This window comes from Taudactylus pleione, unplaced genomic scaffold (genome assembly GCF_031769625.1).
Source record: "Taudactylus pleione unplaced genomic scaffold, aTauple2 ptg000016l, whole genome shotgun sequence".
NCBI lineage: Eukaryota > Metazoa > Chordata > Amphibia > Anura > Myobatrachidae > Taudactylus > Taudactylus pleione.
Genome location: NW_028284418.1, coordinates 53,029,647 through 53,045,000, shown reverse-complemented (window position 1 = coordinate 53,045,000; position 15,354 = coordinate 53,029,647). Strand labels below are relative to the sequence as shown.

The window sequence follows — 15,354 nt, the reverse complement described above, 5'->3', positions numbered from 1 at the left end:
ACAGGACACCCCAAAAACAGTACTTTCGTTTTGGGTGCGAAAAAAAAAAACTAGCGAAATAGACTCGGGGGGTCCCCAAGTATAAGCATGCCCCAGGTGTTTTTTTGTTTGCAGGTGCTTGCGGAAGGTGGATTTTGGGCTTTTTTAAAACCTTCACATTCGAAAGTTTAAAATTTTAGTACCCATTTTCATGTACCCCAAATTTGATGGGACAACTTTAAAAAAAAATGCTATTCTTTACCACTTTCCCGAAGATGCTAAATAGCACCTATTGAGACCATTTAAAGACCCCAAATACCTTTAGCAGGGCTATTGGGGGGTACCCATAGTGAACCCCCTATGTCAGAGCATCTTTTTGGGGGTGTCAGGCAGTTTTACACAAAAATGACAGCACTTTTCGCTGATTTACCTTTTAGCCAGCTACTGTTTTCACTGATTTGAAATTTAATACGGTGTTACGCGGGGACGAGCGCAATACTTTATCGCAGCCAAAACCCCCGATGACAGCGAAAAGTCCGGCAATGGACTTTTCACTTCTAATTGAATATGCCCCTTAATGCTTTGCTTTTGCTCTGTTTCCGGTATCACATCATCGTTTTCACGTAAATTGTTCTATGTGACTTATCAGCAGTTTCTGAAATATAGGATAATGCTATTATTCAGATGCCAGAATGTGTCTTTATGGTGGAACGCTCCAAACTAGATCCACTAACTGAATAGTGAATTTGGGGTAATCTAGTTTGCAGACTTCCTGACCTAGGTATGCATGGGGGGAGGGTGATCTAGTCTGGAGGCAGCCAGGCTGGGGGGTGCAGTGGGGGTAATTAGTCTAGTATATGCCAGGCTGATGGGTGCAGTGTAGTTACTTTAGTCTGGAGAGTGCCAGCCTGAGTTGTGCACTGTTTATAAGATAGTCTAAATACTGCTAGGTTTAGGGATGCAGTGGGGTAATATAGTCTGAAGTCTGCCTGGCCTAGGTATGCAGTGGGTTTAATCTAGTCTGGAGGCTGCCAGACTGAGGGGTGCAGTGTAGGTACCCTAGTCTGTAGGCTGCCAGGCTGAGGGATGCAGTGTAGGTACCCTAGTCTACAGGCTGCCAGGCTGAGGGGTGCAGTGTAGGTACCCTAGTCTGTAGGCTGCCAGGCTGAGGGGTGCAGTGTAGGTACCCTAGTCTGTAGGCTGCCAGGCTGAGGGGTGCAGTGTAGGTACCCTAGTCTACAGGCTGCCAGGCTGAGGGGTGCAGTGTAGGTACCCTAGTCTGGAGACTGCCAGGTTTAGGCATACAGTGGGGATAATCTAGTCTGGAGGCTGCAATGCTTGAAAGGTGCAGAGAATTGTTAGTTAATAAATTAACTGGACAGATGTTATGATTACGAGAGGAGAGTCCAAGGTTCTGAAACTATGGTAGCCAGTGCGCATAGTGCACTGTATTGTATTTGAAGAATGGATGCTTAGGAGTTTGCTTTCTCTATTTTCTGTGCAAAGTTTGTTATTTGAGACGCTTTCAGTGCTCAGTGCTATTTCTCCTATGTATCCTTGAGGTCACAGGTGGAATAATGATGTTCGCACACTTTTGACCTAAATTTTCCAGTTAACAAAATAGTAACAGTTGACTTTTTTGATAACTCTTAGTAGGCTGGCTATTAAACTCTGTACTGTCGCTGGTGTCTTAAGTGAGCGGTAAACTAGCATCTTTTTACAGGTATACAATCTCGCCAGCAGTCTAAAAGGATACACTAGCATCTGTTTTCTACATATTTCTAGCCACCCCATCCCTGTGATTCCTCGCTACCTTTGCTGTGGATTGAGATATCATTTACTTTGTGTTTCTTTTACCTAGGTTAATGCTTTAGATAACTTGGGACAGACCAGTCTCCACCGTTCTGCACATTGTGGCCATTTGCAAACCTGCCGACTTCTGTTGAACTCAGGATGTGATCCAGCAATTGTATCACTACAAGGCTTCACTGCTCTTCAAATGGGAAATGAAAGTGTACAGCAACTACTCCAGGGTACATAATTAATTGCTTCTGTATCATAGGAACAATCAAATTGTTTTTACATGTCACATTTTATTATTAGCTTAGTTGTGTTTTCTTCAAATGAGGTTTCAGTGATTGCGCTGAGCGAAAAATGATGTGGCTCCAAGGGACCCCCACTTCAGCAAATTGGGCTCCTCCTCCACTGTTTCTGGGTCCCATCATGATTTTGAGGTCCCCATATGCCATCAGACCACCTTGCATGTCCTACACGTACTGTACACTATGGCAAGTCACACTACTATTTCCAGTACGGATAATGATTATAAATACATTGCCTTGATCTCACATGGTCAAAAGGTGCAGTGCTGGGGTGGGGGCAGGTGACAGTTTGGGCAGTGCTGGGGGCAGGCAGCAGTTGGGGCAGAGCTGGGGGTTGAGGCAGGCAGAAGGGTCGATAGTTGGGGCAGTACTGGTAATAAGGAGGGGGTTAGGGACAGGCAGTGCTGGGGGTAATGAGCGTGTAAAGGTTACAGTTGGCGTAGCGCTAGCACTGGGGGCAAGAAGGGGTTTTCGGGGCAGGCAATCCTGGGTGCAGTGCTGGGGGTAAGGAGGGGTGTAAGGCTAGATTGCAGTTGGGGCAAGGAGGGGATTAGGGTCAGGCAGTACTGGTAGGGAGGGAGGGGGTAATGGTAAATTGCTGGGGCAATACCGAGGGCAAGTGGTGGGTTAGCAACAGGTAGTACTGGGGGCAGTAGTTACCGCTTTCCTCCTGCTTGGAGCCCCCAGCCGGGTCACCAGAGCCATCTAATCAAGCACCACCAATATGTCCTCAACAAAGGCGGCGTCAGCTCCAGCTTATCCCTCAGCATCCAGTTGTAGAGCATCAGCTCCCCAGCCTCCTGCTTGCTGAGGGCCTGATAGCTGAAGAAGTCTGGGTGGAGCGCATAATGCTCATCACCATCAAAATGATTATGAGCTACAATGCTGCTGCTGCTGCAACCGTGGGAGTCACAGCATCGGCAATGGCAGAAGGTGTGCAGAGCATTGCGAGAGCTGGATCCCAAGCCTGGGGAGGAGAATGCAGGGCCTGAAGTCCAACTGCTGCGGAGCTACGCACCGGGCGCAGGCAGGCAGAGAAGGTGGGTGGTCTCGGGCAGTGATTGAATGCAGGATTGCTGTTGGCTGAGATGCACACACAACATATAGGTCATCAGTCTCAGCGCGTCTTGCAGGATACACTCATTTTTCAAAACTGAGTCCCTCACTACCTGTATCACATAAAATACAGTGCGTATGTGCCATCACTGAGGTTTATTGATATATGTTAAATGATTTCAATTAATTTTAACCTTGTTTGTCAACAGAAGGCTTAACTTTCAGTAATACTGATGCAGATCGTCAGCTGCTGGAAGCTGCTAAAGCTGGAGATCTAGATATAGTTAAAGTGAGTATTTGTCTGTATTGTCATTTAATTTTACATGCAGGTTCTTCTCAAGCATTGTGTTAGTATCATTGTGCGTGTGTCACCTACATATAGCAGAAGCAACTATTTTGTGGGCTGAACCAATATTTCCTCTTCAGGGTCCATAGGGCTCCACAGGGAGACATTGGGGTGTAGGTGGGACCTGGAGGACCGGACACAAACAGCAAAGCTTTTCAATCTCTGGATACTCTGGTCCTTTCCCTCTATACCCCGCCCACAGCCTGAGGACACTTCAGTTTCATTGGTATACGGCAGGAGCTGGACCACCATTATAACAGGAGGCTTCATTAAGCAGCCCAAGCTTTAATTTTATGATTTATTTACTTTACGGGCGAGCAGCACCAGAGTGTTCTCCAAACGTCTGTGCTGCCGCCCCATCACCCCTCCGCGGCGCCGTGACACCAAACCTGTGCTAGGTACTCCGTCAGTTTATTCCTGTCCCTTTTTTCTACTACACCCTGACATACTAAGGTATAGGGGGTTTATTGTACCTCACATCTTCTATATAATTGTGAGGGCTATCACATACTATATAGCGCAGTTGCACACTACATTGTGCCATATTACACGTACTGCAGGGTGCTCACTGCACTGAATCATACTGTGTATTTTATTATTCTTGTGGCTATGTGTGGCAGAGACAAGAATAACAAGCAGCCTGAGGCTGCTGCCCCCCTACTCTGTTGTCCTGTAAGTCCTGCTCAGCGGGCTTAGCCCCAGAGGACCTCATTCAGTATGGTCTTTGTACTAATTGTTACACAGCCCCAGACCCCGGTGTCTCTCCTCAAGACCCACCCTGGGCGGCCTTTTCACAGATGCTGACAAAACTTGCGGACCACATAGCAGTCCCCGTGGTGGCTCCCCCTGTGGGATGGCCACAGCAGGTACTCCCTGCAAATCCTTTGCCTGCCCCATGGGGTAGACGTACTGTCTACCTCAGTACAGAGTTTGGCTAACACATCTACAGTTTTTCAGCAAATGCTGGAAAGGGAAAAGCCTTTACCTACTAAACGTGCTGTTATCTTCCCAGTCCACTCAGTTATCTGATTCTGATGTATTATCTGGGGAGACAGAAGAGGCAGACCTCTCTCACTCTGACTCCGTTTCAGGAGAAGAGGAGCCTCCATCTAAACTAAATATACCTGCTCTTGTGAGAGCTGTAAAATCTATTTTACAAATAGAGGATGACCTCGCTTCTAAGAAAAAGAATGCACTTTTTAAACGACAAAAGGTAGTTTTACTACAATTCCCTCAATCGGACCAGCTATCTGATCATATGAGTGAAGCATCGAATATGCCTGGTAAAAGATTTCAAATTCCAAAACTGTTCAGTTCCTTTTACCCTCTTCCAGCTACTGATTGCACTAAATGGGAAGTTCCCCCAGCAGTGGATTATCATGTAACACTTCTGGCTAAAAATGCCACATTACGCATTCATACTGCAACCTCCTTGAAGGAGACTACAGAGAGACGTATAGAAGCTTGTCATAAATCCATTTTCTCCTTCATCAAGGCTGGGGAACACGAGACCATGGGGATTGTAGGTTGGGGCTGGAGCTGGCACTTAATAAAACTTTAGCTTTAACTCCTATGCTCCTCCCCCTGCAATCCCACAATTCCAGAGTTCGTTAAGTGCCTTAGGAGTTAGGCACCATTTTGTACACTACAGCCCTTCTGTAGTGTACATCTTCCAGCAGGCAAAAGTGCACGGCAGCGATACCATAGTGTCTCTCCCTCTTCTTTCTTCCTCTTCTTTCTTCCTCTTCCTCTTCTGTCTTCCGTCTTCCTCTTCCGTCTTCCTCTTCTTCCTCATATTTACGGCAGCACCCAGTTTGGGCATACAGTTCTCCGGTCAGGCAACCTGAGAGTTCCCTCCCCTGGGGGCGGCTTTTGATCGTCCCATGGTTCAGTGTCCCCCAGCCTTGATGAAGGAGAAACGAGGATTTTTGTTTACTTACCATTGAATACTTTTCTCTGAATCAGGCTGGGGCACACTGCGTTCCCTCCCTCATGCTCAGTTGTGCAAGATGTTTGTTTTTTTACCGTGTTTTTTCCCTTCTGGTTTGTTTGGTTGTTCTAAACCATTTTATGGGGTTCCTGCTACTCCTCTCCAGACTCTTTAAAGAAGTACTGGAATTGTGGGATTGCAGGGGGAGGAGCATAGGAGTTAAAGCTACAGTTTTATTTAGTGCCAGGTCCAGCCACAACCTACAAACCCCATGGTCCAGTGTCCCACAGCCTGATTCAGAGAAAAGGATTCAATGGTAAGTAACCAAAAATCCCCTTTACTCTCTTACAGAAGCTATTACTTGTCCTGCTAGGGCTATGGCCTGGGTGGCGAAATCCATTGAGAGTTGGGCAGAGGCCATAGAAGAGACATACGTATCTCACATTAGGGATGCAGCCTCCTACTTAGGTGAAGCAGCTATGGATATTGCTCTCCTGGCCTCCAGGATATCTGCCACTTCGGTAGTGGCTGGCCGTATTGTTTGGCTCCGTTCCTGGAAAGCAGATTGACTCAAAACGGGCTCTGGAGTCTCTGCCTTATTTGGGAGATATCCTATTTGGTCCAGAATGAGATAAAATTGTGGCTACTTTGGCAGCTTCCAAGACAGTGTTCCTGCCCTCTGCATATAACACAAAACCTAGGATGTCATCCTATCACCCTCAAGGCAAAGCCAAGGGTCAGTCATTTCCACGGCATCAGACATCAGCCAAAGCCTCAAAGTCTAGGGTCAAACAAGCCTGGTCTACTAGACGTCCATCTGCCAAGTCTGAGGACAAGCTTGCAGCCTGGCCGGATGGTCCTCTCCCTGGGGGCTCCCAGGGTGGGAGGCCAACCTTCTTCAATTCGCCCAGGTTTGGCTTCAAACCACGTCAAATGCCTGGGTAAGAGAAGTCATTGGTACTCTGTTCTTCTAAGGATCTCCATAGAGGTTCCTCTTGAACTTCCTCTACGAGTAGTGTTGTCTCAGGGTCCATGTCTACATCAGGACCTAGCCCGTCTGTCTTTAACGGCTTGGCTCTTGAGACATCCAACCTAACGACTAAGGTATATGACCCAGAGAGGGTGCTACTAGTAGGTAGCATTAATTATTTTTGGGTGAGCGTTTGGGCGTGGGGCCCACGGATTTGCCACTTAATTCACATAGAAAGGTGTTGAAAAATTATCTATTTGTTTATGTCATTTTAATTCTTTCTTATTATATTAACACTTATTGATTATCTTTATACATCTATACTTTACACTTCACTATCATCTTTTTTCCCTTTTTCGAGTGATGCCCTGGGGATGGTCCTTGGCTGGATTCTTTTGGGGTGCCCTGCGCCTCAGACGTGAACCCCTGAATGTTAGGGACGCCAGTATAGAGGAGCCTTGACGCTGCCCCGGTGCTTAATCATATATTTGCAAATGTATGCAACTAATACTTCCTGAATTTCTATTATCATGTAGGATTCAAGTATTTTTGCTGATATTATTGCAGTGTGAACCACAGAAAAAAGGATATTCCTCCAGCACACAGAATTAAAATTACATAAATAATAAACAAACAAATAGGTGATGAAAAAGTATCTATGTGAATTAAGTGGTGATGACCTGAAAAAGGCCCAGCCAGAGCAACTCCGGGGGCCCAACACCCAAATGCTCACCCCATATTAATTAATGCTACCTAATAGTAGCACCCACTCTGGGTCATATAATTACAAATTAATGTACTGCATAATAACAGCACACATATATAAGCCGAGAGCTGACTCAACTAGGAGGTACCCCAAAAACCTCCAAATGGCAGTATTCGGACCAGCACATCCTCCCAATGCTGGCTCCCTTCATGCCTCTCAGAACTGCAAATAGAAAGTATAGTGGTCGCTCACATCAGCTTAATGATATTGCACAGGTGCTTGCAAAGGGCGGGGTTTACTCTGCTGGAGGGAATATCCTTTTTTTCCTGTGGTTCAGAGTAAACCCCGCCCTTTAAAAGCACCTGTGCAATATCATTAAGCTGATGTGAGCGACCTCTATACTTTCTATCCATCCTAACGACTGAGGGTTTCTCCAGCTCTGTGGTCCAGGCCATGCTCAGAGCACTTAAACCGGCCTCAGCCAGGATTACCACAGAATATGGCATACGTATTTCCAATGGTGTGCTCCACGAAACTATGACCCTCAAGTCTTTAAAGTTTCTCATATTCTTGCCTTTTTTCAGGCTGGACTGGATCTAGGCCTCTGCCTAGCATCTTTCAAAGTGCAGGTTTCTGCTTTGTCTATCTGGTTTCAGCGCAGAATTGCTCCTTCATGCAAGGTGTTCTATGGAAACAACCTCCCTTTGTCCCTCCTGTGGCTCCATGGGATTTGTCAGTGGTGCTCAAAGCACTTCAGGAACTTCCATTCGAACCCCTGGAATCGGTGGATGTCAAATGGCTCACTGCAAAGACACGGTTTCTCTTGGCTATACTGTCTGCCCATAGGGTAGGATTTAGGGGTGCTTTCTTGTTGCTTCCCCCTTTTTGATATTTCATCAGGACAGGGCTGTTCTTACACGCCCAGGCTTCCTTCCCAAGGTGGTTTCTCGCTTCCACCTGAATGAGGAAATTGTGGTTCCGGCCTTTAATTCACCAGACCTCTCGGCAGATGAGGCCTCTTTGGATGTGGTCTGTGCTCTAAAGATCTATGTGGACCCTACTACTTCCATCAGGCAATCGGACTCCCTCTTTGTCCTGTATGGATTCCACAAGAAGGGATGTCCAGCTAACAAACATACTCTGACCAAATGACTATCTCGCAAGCTTACACGCAGACTGGCCGACTTCCTGTGCCGACTACAGTCTCTGCTTATTCTACTCGCTCTGTGGGTCCCTCGTGGGCAGCCTCAGCTGAACAGCTATGCAAGGTAGCCATCTGGTCTTCTGTGCACACCTTTCTTAGATTTTATGCATTTGATACAGTTGCCTCTCGGGATGCTTCCTTTGGGCGTAGGGTTCTATCAGCTCAGGAGCGTTCCCGCCCTTGAACAACTGCTTTGGGACATCCCCAATGTCTCCCTGTGGAGCCCTATGGACCCTTAAGAAGAAAAGGAGAGTTATGGTAAAACTTACTTTCGTTAACTATTCCTTCGAAGTCCATGGGGTCCACAGGGCACCCGCCCTGATGCACCTGGCTTCTATGGGCTTCTTCTCTTGTTCACTTGTTTCCTTCTTTGCGTGAGAGTGTGATTTCTTCTCTCCTGTCCTGCTCCTGCCATGGGCTTGTTAACAAAACTGGAGTGCCCTCAGGCTATGGGCGGGGTATAGGGAAAGGACCGGAGCATCCTGGGATTGAAAAGTTTTGCTATTGGTGTCCGGTCCTCCAGGTCTCACCTATACCCAATGTCTCCCTGTGGACCCTATGGACTTTGAAGAAAGAGTTAACGAAGGTAAGTTTTACCTTAACTCCTTCTTTTCTAAGAAGGGAATCTACGAATTTTGCAGGAGAGGGTGACATCAATGGTACTTAGTGAATTGATAGGCTGAATGTAGATCGGTTCACAGAAATGCCTGCTAGCCGTATGCATAGGTGCTAAGTAAAAATGTTAATAAAAAGGCTTACGTTATTGAGAAATTCTGCTCAATTAATAACTATTTAAAAATTATTGTTTTTTTTAAGACTACTACTTGTCTTTTTCCTAGAAACTCTGCAATGCACAAATGGTTAATTGTAGAGATGTAGAAGGGCGTCAGTCTACTCCCCTCCATTTTGCTGCAGGATACAATCGAGTGGCTGTAGTGGAATATCTATTGCAGCACGGAGCTGATGTCCATGCAAAAGATAAAGGGTGAGCAGTTTACAGTTGGTAAAAAAAATAATAAATGGGTGTATTGCTAAAAGGACACAGCATCTGCATGTGATCTTTATGGGCAATTGGCAACAAATCCTCTTGAAATGTAACTACGGTAATTATGTTGATTGACTCTATAAGCAGCCTGTACAGATATACGTTATTCTGATCCTTTTTTTTTAATTTTTTTTTTTAAATTGCAGATTTTTTTACAGATGTCATTGTTGCTGCAATGCGTTAAACAGCCCTTCTAGTTGTGCCTAGTCCCGAGTTTACCCATGTTGAATGTTTTTTCTTGCATCTTTTTCATTGCAAATGTTTCTTATTTACAATGCGATGCTAATAAAACGCACAAGGAGACTTTGCTGATTAAAGTGATATGCAACATGTGTGTGTTCTGTGTGTGACTGCAGCTGTTTCTGGTATACGAAATGCTACATTATAGTGTCACCGACTGTTTTCCACAACACGTTCCGTTACGTGATGATTTTACAGACTGTCACACACAGAACGTAACCATACCACATATTTTAATAAGCAAAGTCTGCTTGTGCATCTTATTCACACGCAAAAAAGACGCCCAGCGCCGGCCCAGTCGCTCTGGAGCCGGCGGTTCTCATGCACCCTGTGTAAGGCGACTCATAACACATGGAGGATAAATGAGGAAGGACATATCTGTAGTTCATCTTGTTTGTTCAGGATACATAACATAGCAGATTAAGATATTCAAAATACTGGAATTCTGGCCAGTCTGCCCTTTATCATTCATAATCCTTAATTTGCTTGCACAGTTGTGATGTCGGTGTCAGCAGGTCCCTGCAGCAAGTGTACAGACGGTCAGTGAGTCGCCCATACACAGACGTGCCGATATATCAGCAAGATATATCAGCATTGTCTGTGCTGCAAGGCCGATGCAATATGTCTGTACAGATGCATTGTGACCTATTGTTCATCGGGTGATCTAACGACATATCGCATAGTGTGTGCCCAGCATAAGTGATCCCAATGATGATCAGTGAAGACACACCGTTGCTGGCTTACAACGGGGTTTCCGACCAGAAGGGGTGTTCTCCTCTGGCCTCTTCTTTTTGGGTCTATGGATTTAGACGTTCTGGCTCGGGGTACACTGGGTGCGGTCCCTCTAGAGAGCCTCTTCGGTCATCTATTTCTGTTGCTCCTTTCCTTGGTATGGGAGCAGTTTGACACTTGGGGGTAAACTCTAGAATATGTAAACGCATTCTTTATGGGGTCTGACAAGTTTTCTGTTCAGTATTTGAGTTACATGGTTTTTTCGTTTTCACTTTTTTTTTTCTTCAGCGGTCTGGTTCCATTACACAATGCATGTTCCTATGGACATTACGAAGTAGCAGAGCTGCTTGTCAAGCATGGAGCAGTTATCAATGTTGCTGATTTGTGGAAATTCACACCATTACATGAGGCAGCTGCAAAAGGAAAATATGAGATATGCAAGCTACTGCTTCAGGTATGATGGTGCACTGCAAGCCTGAATCTAACATCTCATGAGAACTGTTGATTCAATTAAACTTTTCTACCGTGTAAGGAAAGAGCAGAATGTCAATAATCCTGTTTCAATGTTTGGCGACATTTTTTTCTAGCACTATCCATGTATCCCAGCTTAGTTTTTTTTTTTAGATAATATTCCTTGCTGTAGCAGCCAAGTAGCATCCTGCATTATCAGTTCTATTACAAGTCTGAGTTTGGGGCTTTGTTTTTTTAAATTTTTGGTACAAAGTTGTAACAGGGTCTGCATTTTAATTAAATGCTCTTATTACTGAAGCTTATTATAAACTTTCTCATTTCAAAGAATGTCATCTAACCAAAACAGTTCTTGGTTTTACATGATAAATCGGAAAAGGAAAAATGCAAAAACCAGGTGTTTAGATCCAAAACAGCTTTTGAGATCTTAAAATAACAAAGAAACAAACTATATATAATTATTATATATTAAACCTGTTTGTAACAAGAGCAATCCAGTCTTTTCTTGACCTGCCATTTTCACGATCTTAAAAAGTAAAGTGTAAGAAAGTTAGATTCCGATCACATAGAGCTTCGTTAATGGCTAAACTAATACTGACAAAGAACAAAAAGCACAAAGTGCAAAGCAATTTTTGTTTCATGTAACATAACTGGTCGGTCTTGTGTGTGTTTATGTGCACCAACATGTCCAAAACATTTCTGTTCAAATAGAAGACCGATATTTTATCACTTAAACTCAGCAGGCCTAAAGCATTTTGAAATACACCCTCCATCCTCCTATGTCTTACAATGTCTGCTTTTTAGCAAGTCTGTGTTACAGATTGCATGCACATTTACAGAATGGGCTTTTCCAGAACCCTTGCAGAAAATAGTCATATTCAATATTAACTTGGATTCCAAAGCGTCTTTATTAATTTAAATTTGTGCTTTCTAGAAGCAAGTGGACTATTCCCCACTTTTTCCAGTACTGTACTCTTCCCACCGTGGCTTGTGATTCCTGTAATGTTTGAATTGCTCTTTTCTGAACAGCATGGAGCTGACTCAACAAAGAAGAATAGAGATGGCAACACACCACTAGATCTGGTCAAAGATGGAGATACAGACATTCAAGATCTTCTGCGTGGAGATGCCGCCTTATTAGATGCTGCTAAAAGAGGCTGTGTGGCTCGCGTTAAGAAATTGTGCACATCTGACAAAGTCAATTGCAGGGATACGATGGGCAGACACTCTACACCATTACATTTAGCAGGTCCGTATTAAGTGCCATTGGTCTTTAAGTAACTTGGTGAAAGGATCCTAGTGAGCAGCTTGTGGGCATATCATTAAGAAGGAATTTCTGTATGTCTAAGTATTCTTATTCCCAAAAAATGGTTCCCATTTTTATACAGCCATTATCTGTGAAACCGTGTTGGCAAAAAGCTGCTACTCTGAGCATCTCCCTCTTGCATGTCATTATTAAGTTGTGTTGTGGTTTTGTTTTCCATTAGCTGGCTACAATAACCTAGAAGTTGCTGAGTTCCTGTTACAAAATGGTGCTGATGTAAATGCTCAGGATAAAGGGGGATTAATCCCATTGCACAATGCAGCATCATATGGGGTAAGTTGGACTTTAAGTCCCTTTTTATAGAAAAAATTTGCAAATATGTTTGGTTAAAAAAGGAAAAAAAATAAAAACGTGCGACTTAAAAAATTTGATTTGTTTTGTACTTACCATTAAATCCCTTTCTTTGATTCCATCTGGGGGACACTGCTACCAGGGTTGCTCGAGAGGTCCTAAGCAGCTGGTACTTAATGTAACCTATCTCTAGACACTGGCTCACCCCCTCTGAAAACACTTTGTTGTCAGTATGACTTCAAAAGAAGTCCTAAACCATGGGCAACAAGAAGAATGAGCATAAGGGAAGGAAAAGCAGTGTCCTCCTAATGGAATCATCGAAAGTAATTTTAACGGTAAGTATAAATCCCATTTTGTCTTTTGTCCAATTTGGTGGACACTGCTACCGTGGGATAGTCAAAAGCCGCCCCAGGGGAGGGTACTTTCAGACAACCTGAATTCAGTACTTTCTGCCAAAACTGAAGCATCTTTGGATGAAAATACATAAACGATAAAAATGGCCAAATTTGTAGACCGAGCATCAGGGGACCGCACAACATAACTGCTCCACTGAGGCCCCATTCTGCGTGGCCCAGAAGTACTCACCACCCTGGTAGAATGTGCCGACCCGCTCCAGAGCAGGCTGATCTGAGCTTAGAGTAAGCCAGGAAAATGACATAGTGGATCTACTTCGCAATAAGCTCCTTCCTCGCTGGCCATCTGCGTTTCTTGGCATCATAAAGCACCAAAAGTAAATCAGTGCGGCTAACCAAAGAAGTTCTCTCCAAAAGCAGACAAGAGCCAAACACACCTGATCCTCAGAGGAAGAAGAAAGTTGGAATACAGCAAAAACAATTTCCTGATTAATGTGAAACCAAAGCTGCTTTAGGCTGGAATGAAAGGAATCGCACGCAAATCCTCCCTATCCTCATGGAAGATGAGATAATGCTCCAAAGCCATGGTCATAAAGAAGACCAGCTCAAAACGGGCCTGAGGAAGAGCTAACATGACCATGTTCTGATTCCATGGAGCCACTAGGGGGACAAAGGAAGGCTGGATATGCAAAATACCCTGCAAAAATTGTCCGAACCTCAGGAAAAAAAGCCAAACATCTCTGGAAAATAAGGGATAATGCAGAGACCTGTACCTTCAAAAAGCTCAGCTGGAGTCCTGCCTCCAAACGATCCTGCAGGAAGAGAGAGACGAAATGCGGAAATATAGTGTGTTAGACTTTCCACACTCTGTGGCACTTCTGGACCGAAACATGTTTCCTGGCCCACAACGTAATCTTCACCACACGTTCGGAAAACTCCTTAGCTCTAAAGAGCCTGGCTTCATACCAGGACTGTCAGGGCCAAACCGGAGCCACCAAGATGAACGACATGCCCTGTACCAGCATCCGTTCCAACACTTGAGACAAAGGAGGTAAGACATCCCAGGCGGAACATCCTCAGAATGGTCATGGCATCCAACGCGAAGGCTAGTGGGTCCCTGGAGTGAGCACAAAACCAGGGAACCTTGCAATTGTGAGTTGCCATGAGGTCACTTCTGACAGACCCCACTGCTGAACAAGCAGTTCGAAGATCTCCGGGTGAAGAGACCACTCCCCCTGCAGAATCATGTTTCTGCTGAGAAAATCTACCTCACATTTGTCCACCCTGGGATGAACACAGAGGAGATCGCCAGAGTGTACGTCTCTGCCCAAGTTAGGATCCGGGCGTCGTCCACCATCGCCCTGATGCTCCAAGTTCCCCCCCTGATGATTGACACATGCCACCGCCATGGCATTGTCTGGATGGATCCTGACCACCAGGACAGACTGGGCACCGGACCGGGCCAAAAAGGTGATCCGGAGTACTAGAACATTTATGGGAAGTGTGGACTTGTGTGGAGACAAGTCCCTGCATATGGAGGTTTAAGGCCACTGCTCACCAACCTAGGAAGCTGGCATCTGTGTTTTTCTGTGGAAAGTATTTGGGTTCGAAATTTCAGTAATAAATGCAAATTAACCTATGTATTGCTGACCATGGTCTTTTGTAAACTGATTATTTACATAAACTGTATCAAACACATCGATTAAATACTGACAGACTTGTAATCATTAGACTTCGTCACTGAAAAAGGTATATCAATGGTTAGTCATTTGTGTCCCTTCAGTTTTCAAAGCCTAAAAGCTGACAGGTCATTTTTTTAAATAGGTTTAAAGACGTATAGGTGTTCTTGTTTTGTTTGTGTGTGAGTGTGTGATTTCTCTTAGCTACAGTTTATGGTTATGCTTGTTAGCACGGCCTATTATATGTTTGTCAGTTTATTGGTGTGTGTTGTACCACTTTTCAGTGTTTTTCATTATTGGAATAAATATATATTCTTTTTATCACATTTTTTACGATCCTCTCTATATAAATGAGTATGTTTTCTATAAAGCCGTATGCAAATAACTAGTCACGTTATTATTTTGCAGCATGTGGAAGTGGCCGCTTTACTTATCAAATACAATGCATGTGTTAATGCCACTGACAAGTGGGCTTTTACACCCCTGCATGAGGCTGCTCAGAAAGGAAGAACTCAGCTTTGTGCACTGCTACTAGCACATGGTGCAGATCCTACTTTGAAAAATCAAGAGGGACAAACCTCATTAGACTTGGTTGCAGTAAGTATTTAGTTTTTCAATATGCTGTTGGTATTGTCCATTTTGGCGTTACTTGCATGAAATTAGCCTGACTGAAACCTCTTGTGCTGCTATTCAGTTCTGTCTGGCTGGGTCCTTTCACCCTTTTGGGTGGCCCTAGAATGGATACATTTTTATTTTCTTATGTGAAAAACACCTGACGATCAGTTTGAGGTTGTAACAACACCAATATATGACATAGCTTCATTGCATAAACCAGGGCTCGACAAATCCCGGTCGCCATGGCGCCCGCTGGTAAAATTTTTGCCCGACTCCCCGCATCGGCAGCTGGAGCTCACTCCTGAGCTCCGGCG

At 44.6% G+C, this 15,354-nt stretch overlaps 1 protein-coding gene across 3 annotated transcripts in view; it reads left to right on the top strand.

Moving 5' to 3' along the window:
• The window catches only part of TNKS2 (tankyrase 2), a 72,517-nt gene that overhangs the window by 38,168 nt on the left and 18,995 nt on the right, over positions 1 to 15,354 (top strand). The window contains exons 12-18 of one of the 3 annotated variants that reach the window (XM_088476470.1): positions 1,841 to 2,012; positions 3,350 to 3,426; positions 9,133 to 9,278; positions 10,599 to 10,764; positions 11,808 to 12,027; positions 12,266 to 12,375; positions 14,834 to 15,022. In XM_088476470.1, the coding sequence (XP_088332596.1) occupies positions 1,841 to 2,012; positions 3,350 to 3,426; positions 9,133 to 9,278; positions 10,599 to 10,764; positions 11,808 to 12,027; positions 12,266 to 12,375; positions 14,834 to 15,022 (1,080 nt within the window). Of the gene's footprint in view, positions 1 to 1,840; positions 2,013 to 3,346; positions 3,427 to 9,132; positions 9,279 to 10,598; positions 10,765 to 11,807; positions 12,028 to 12,265; positions 12,376 to 14,833; positions 15,023 to 15,354 lie in introns of all 3 variants that reach the window. The other 2 variants (XM_088476459.1, XM_088476478.1) reach the window with 2 other exon arrangements.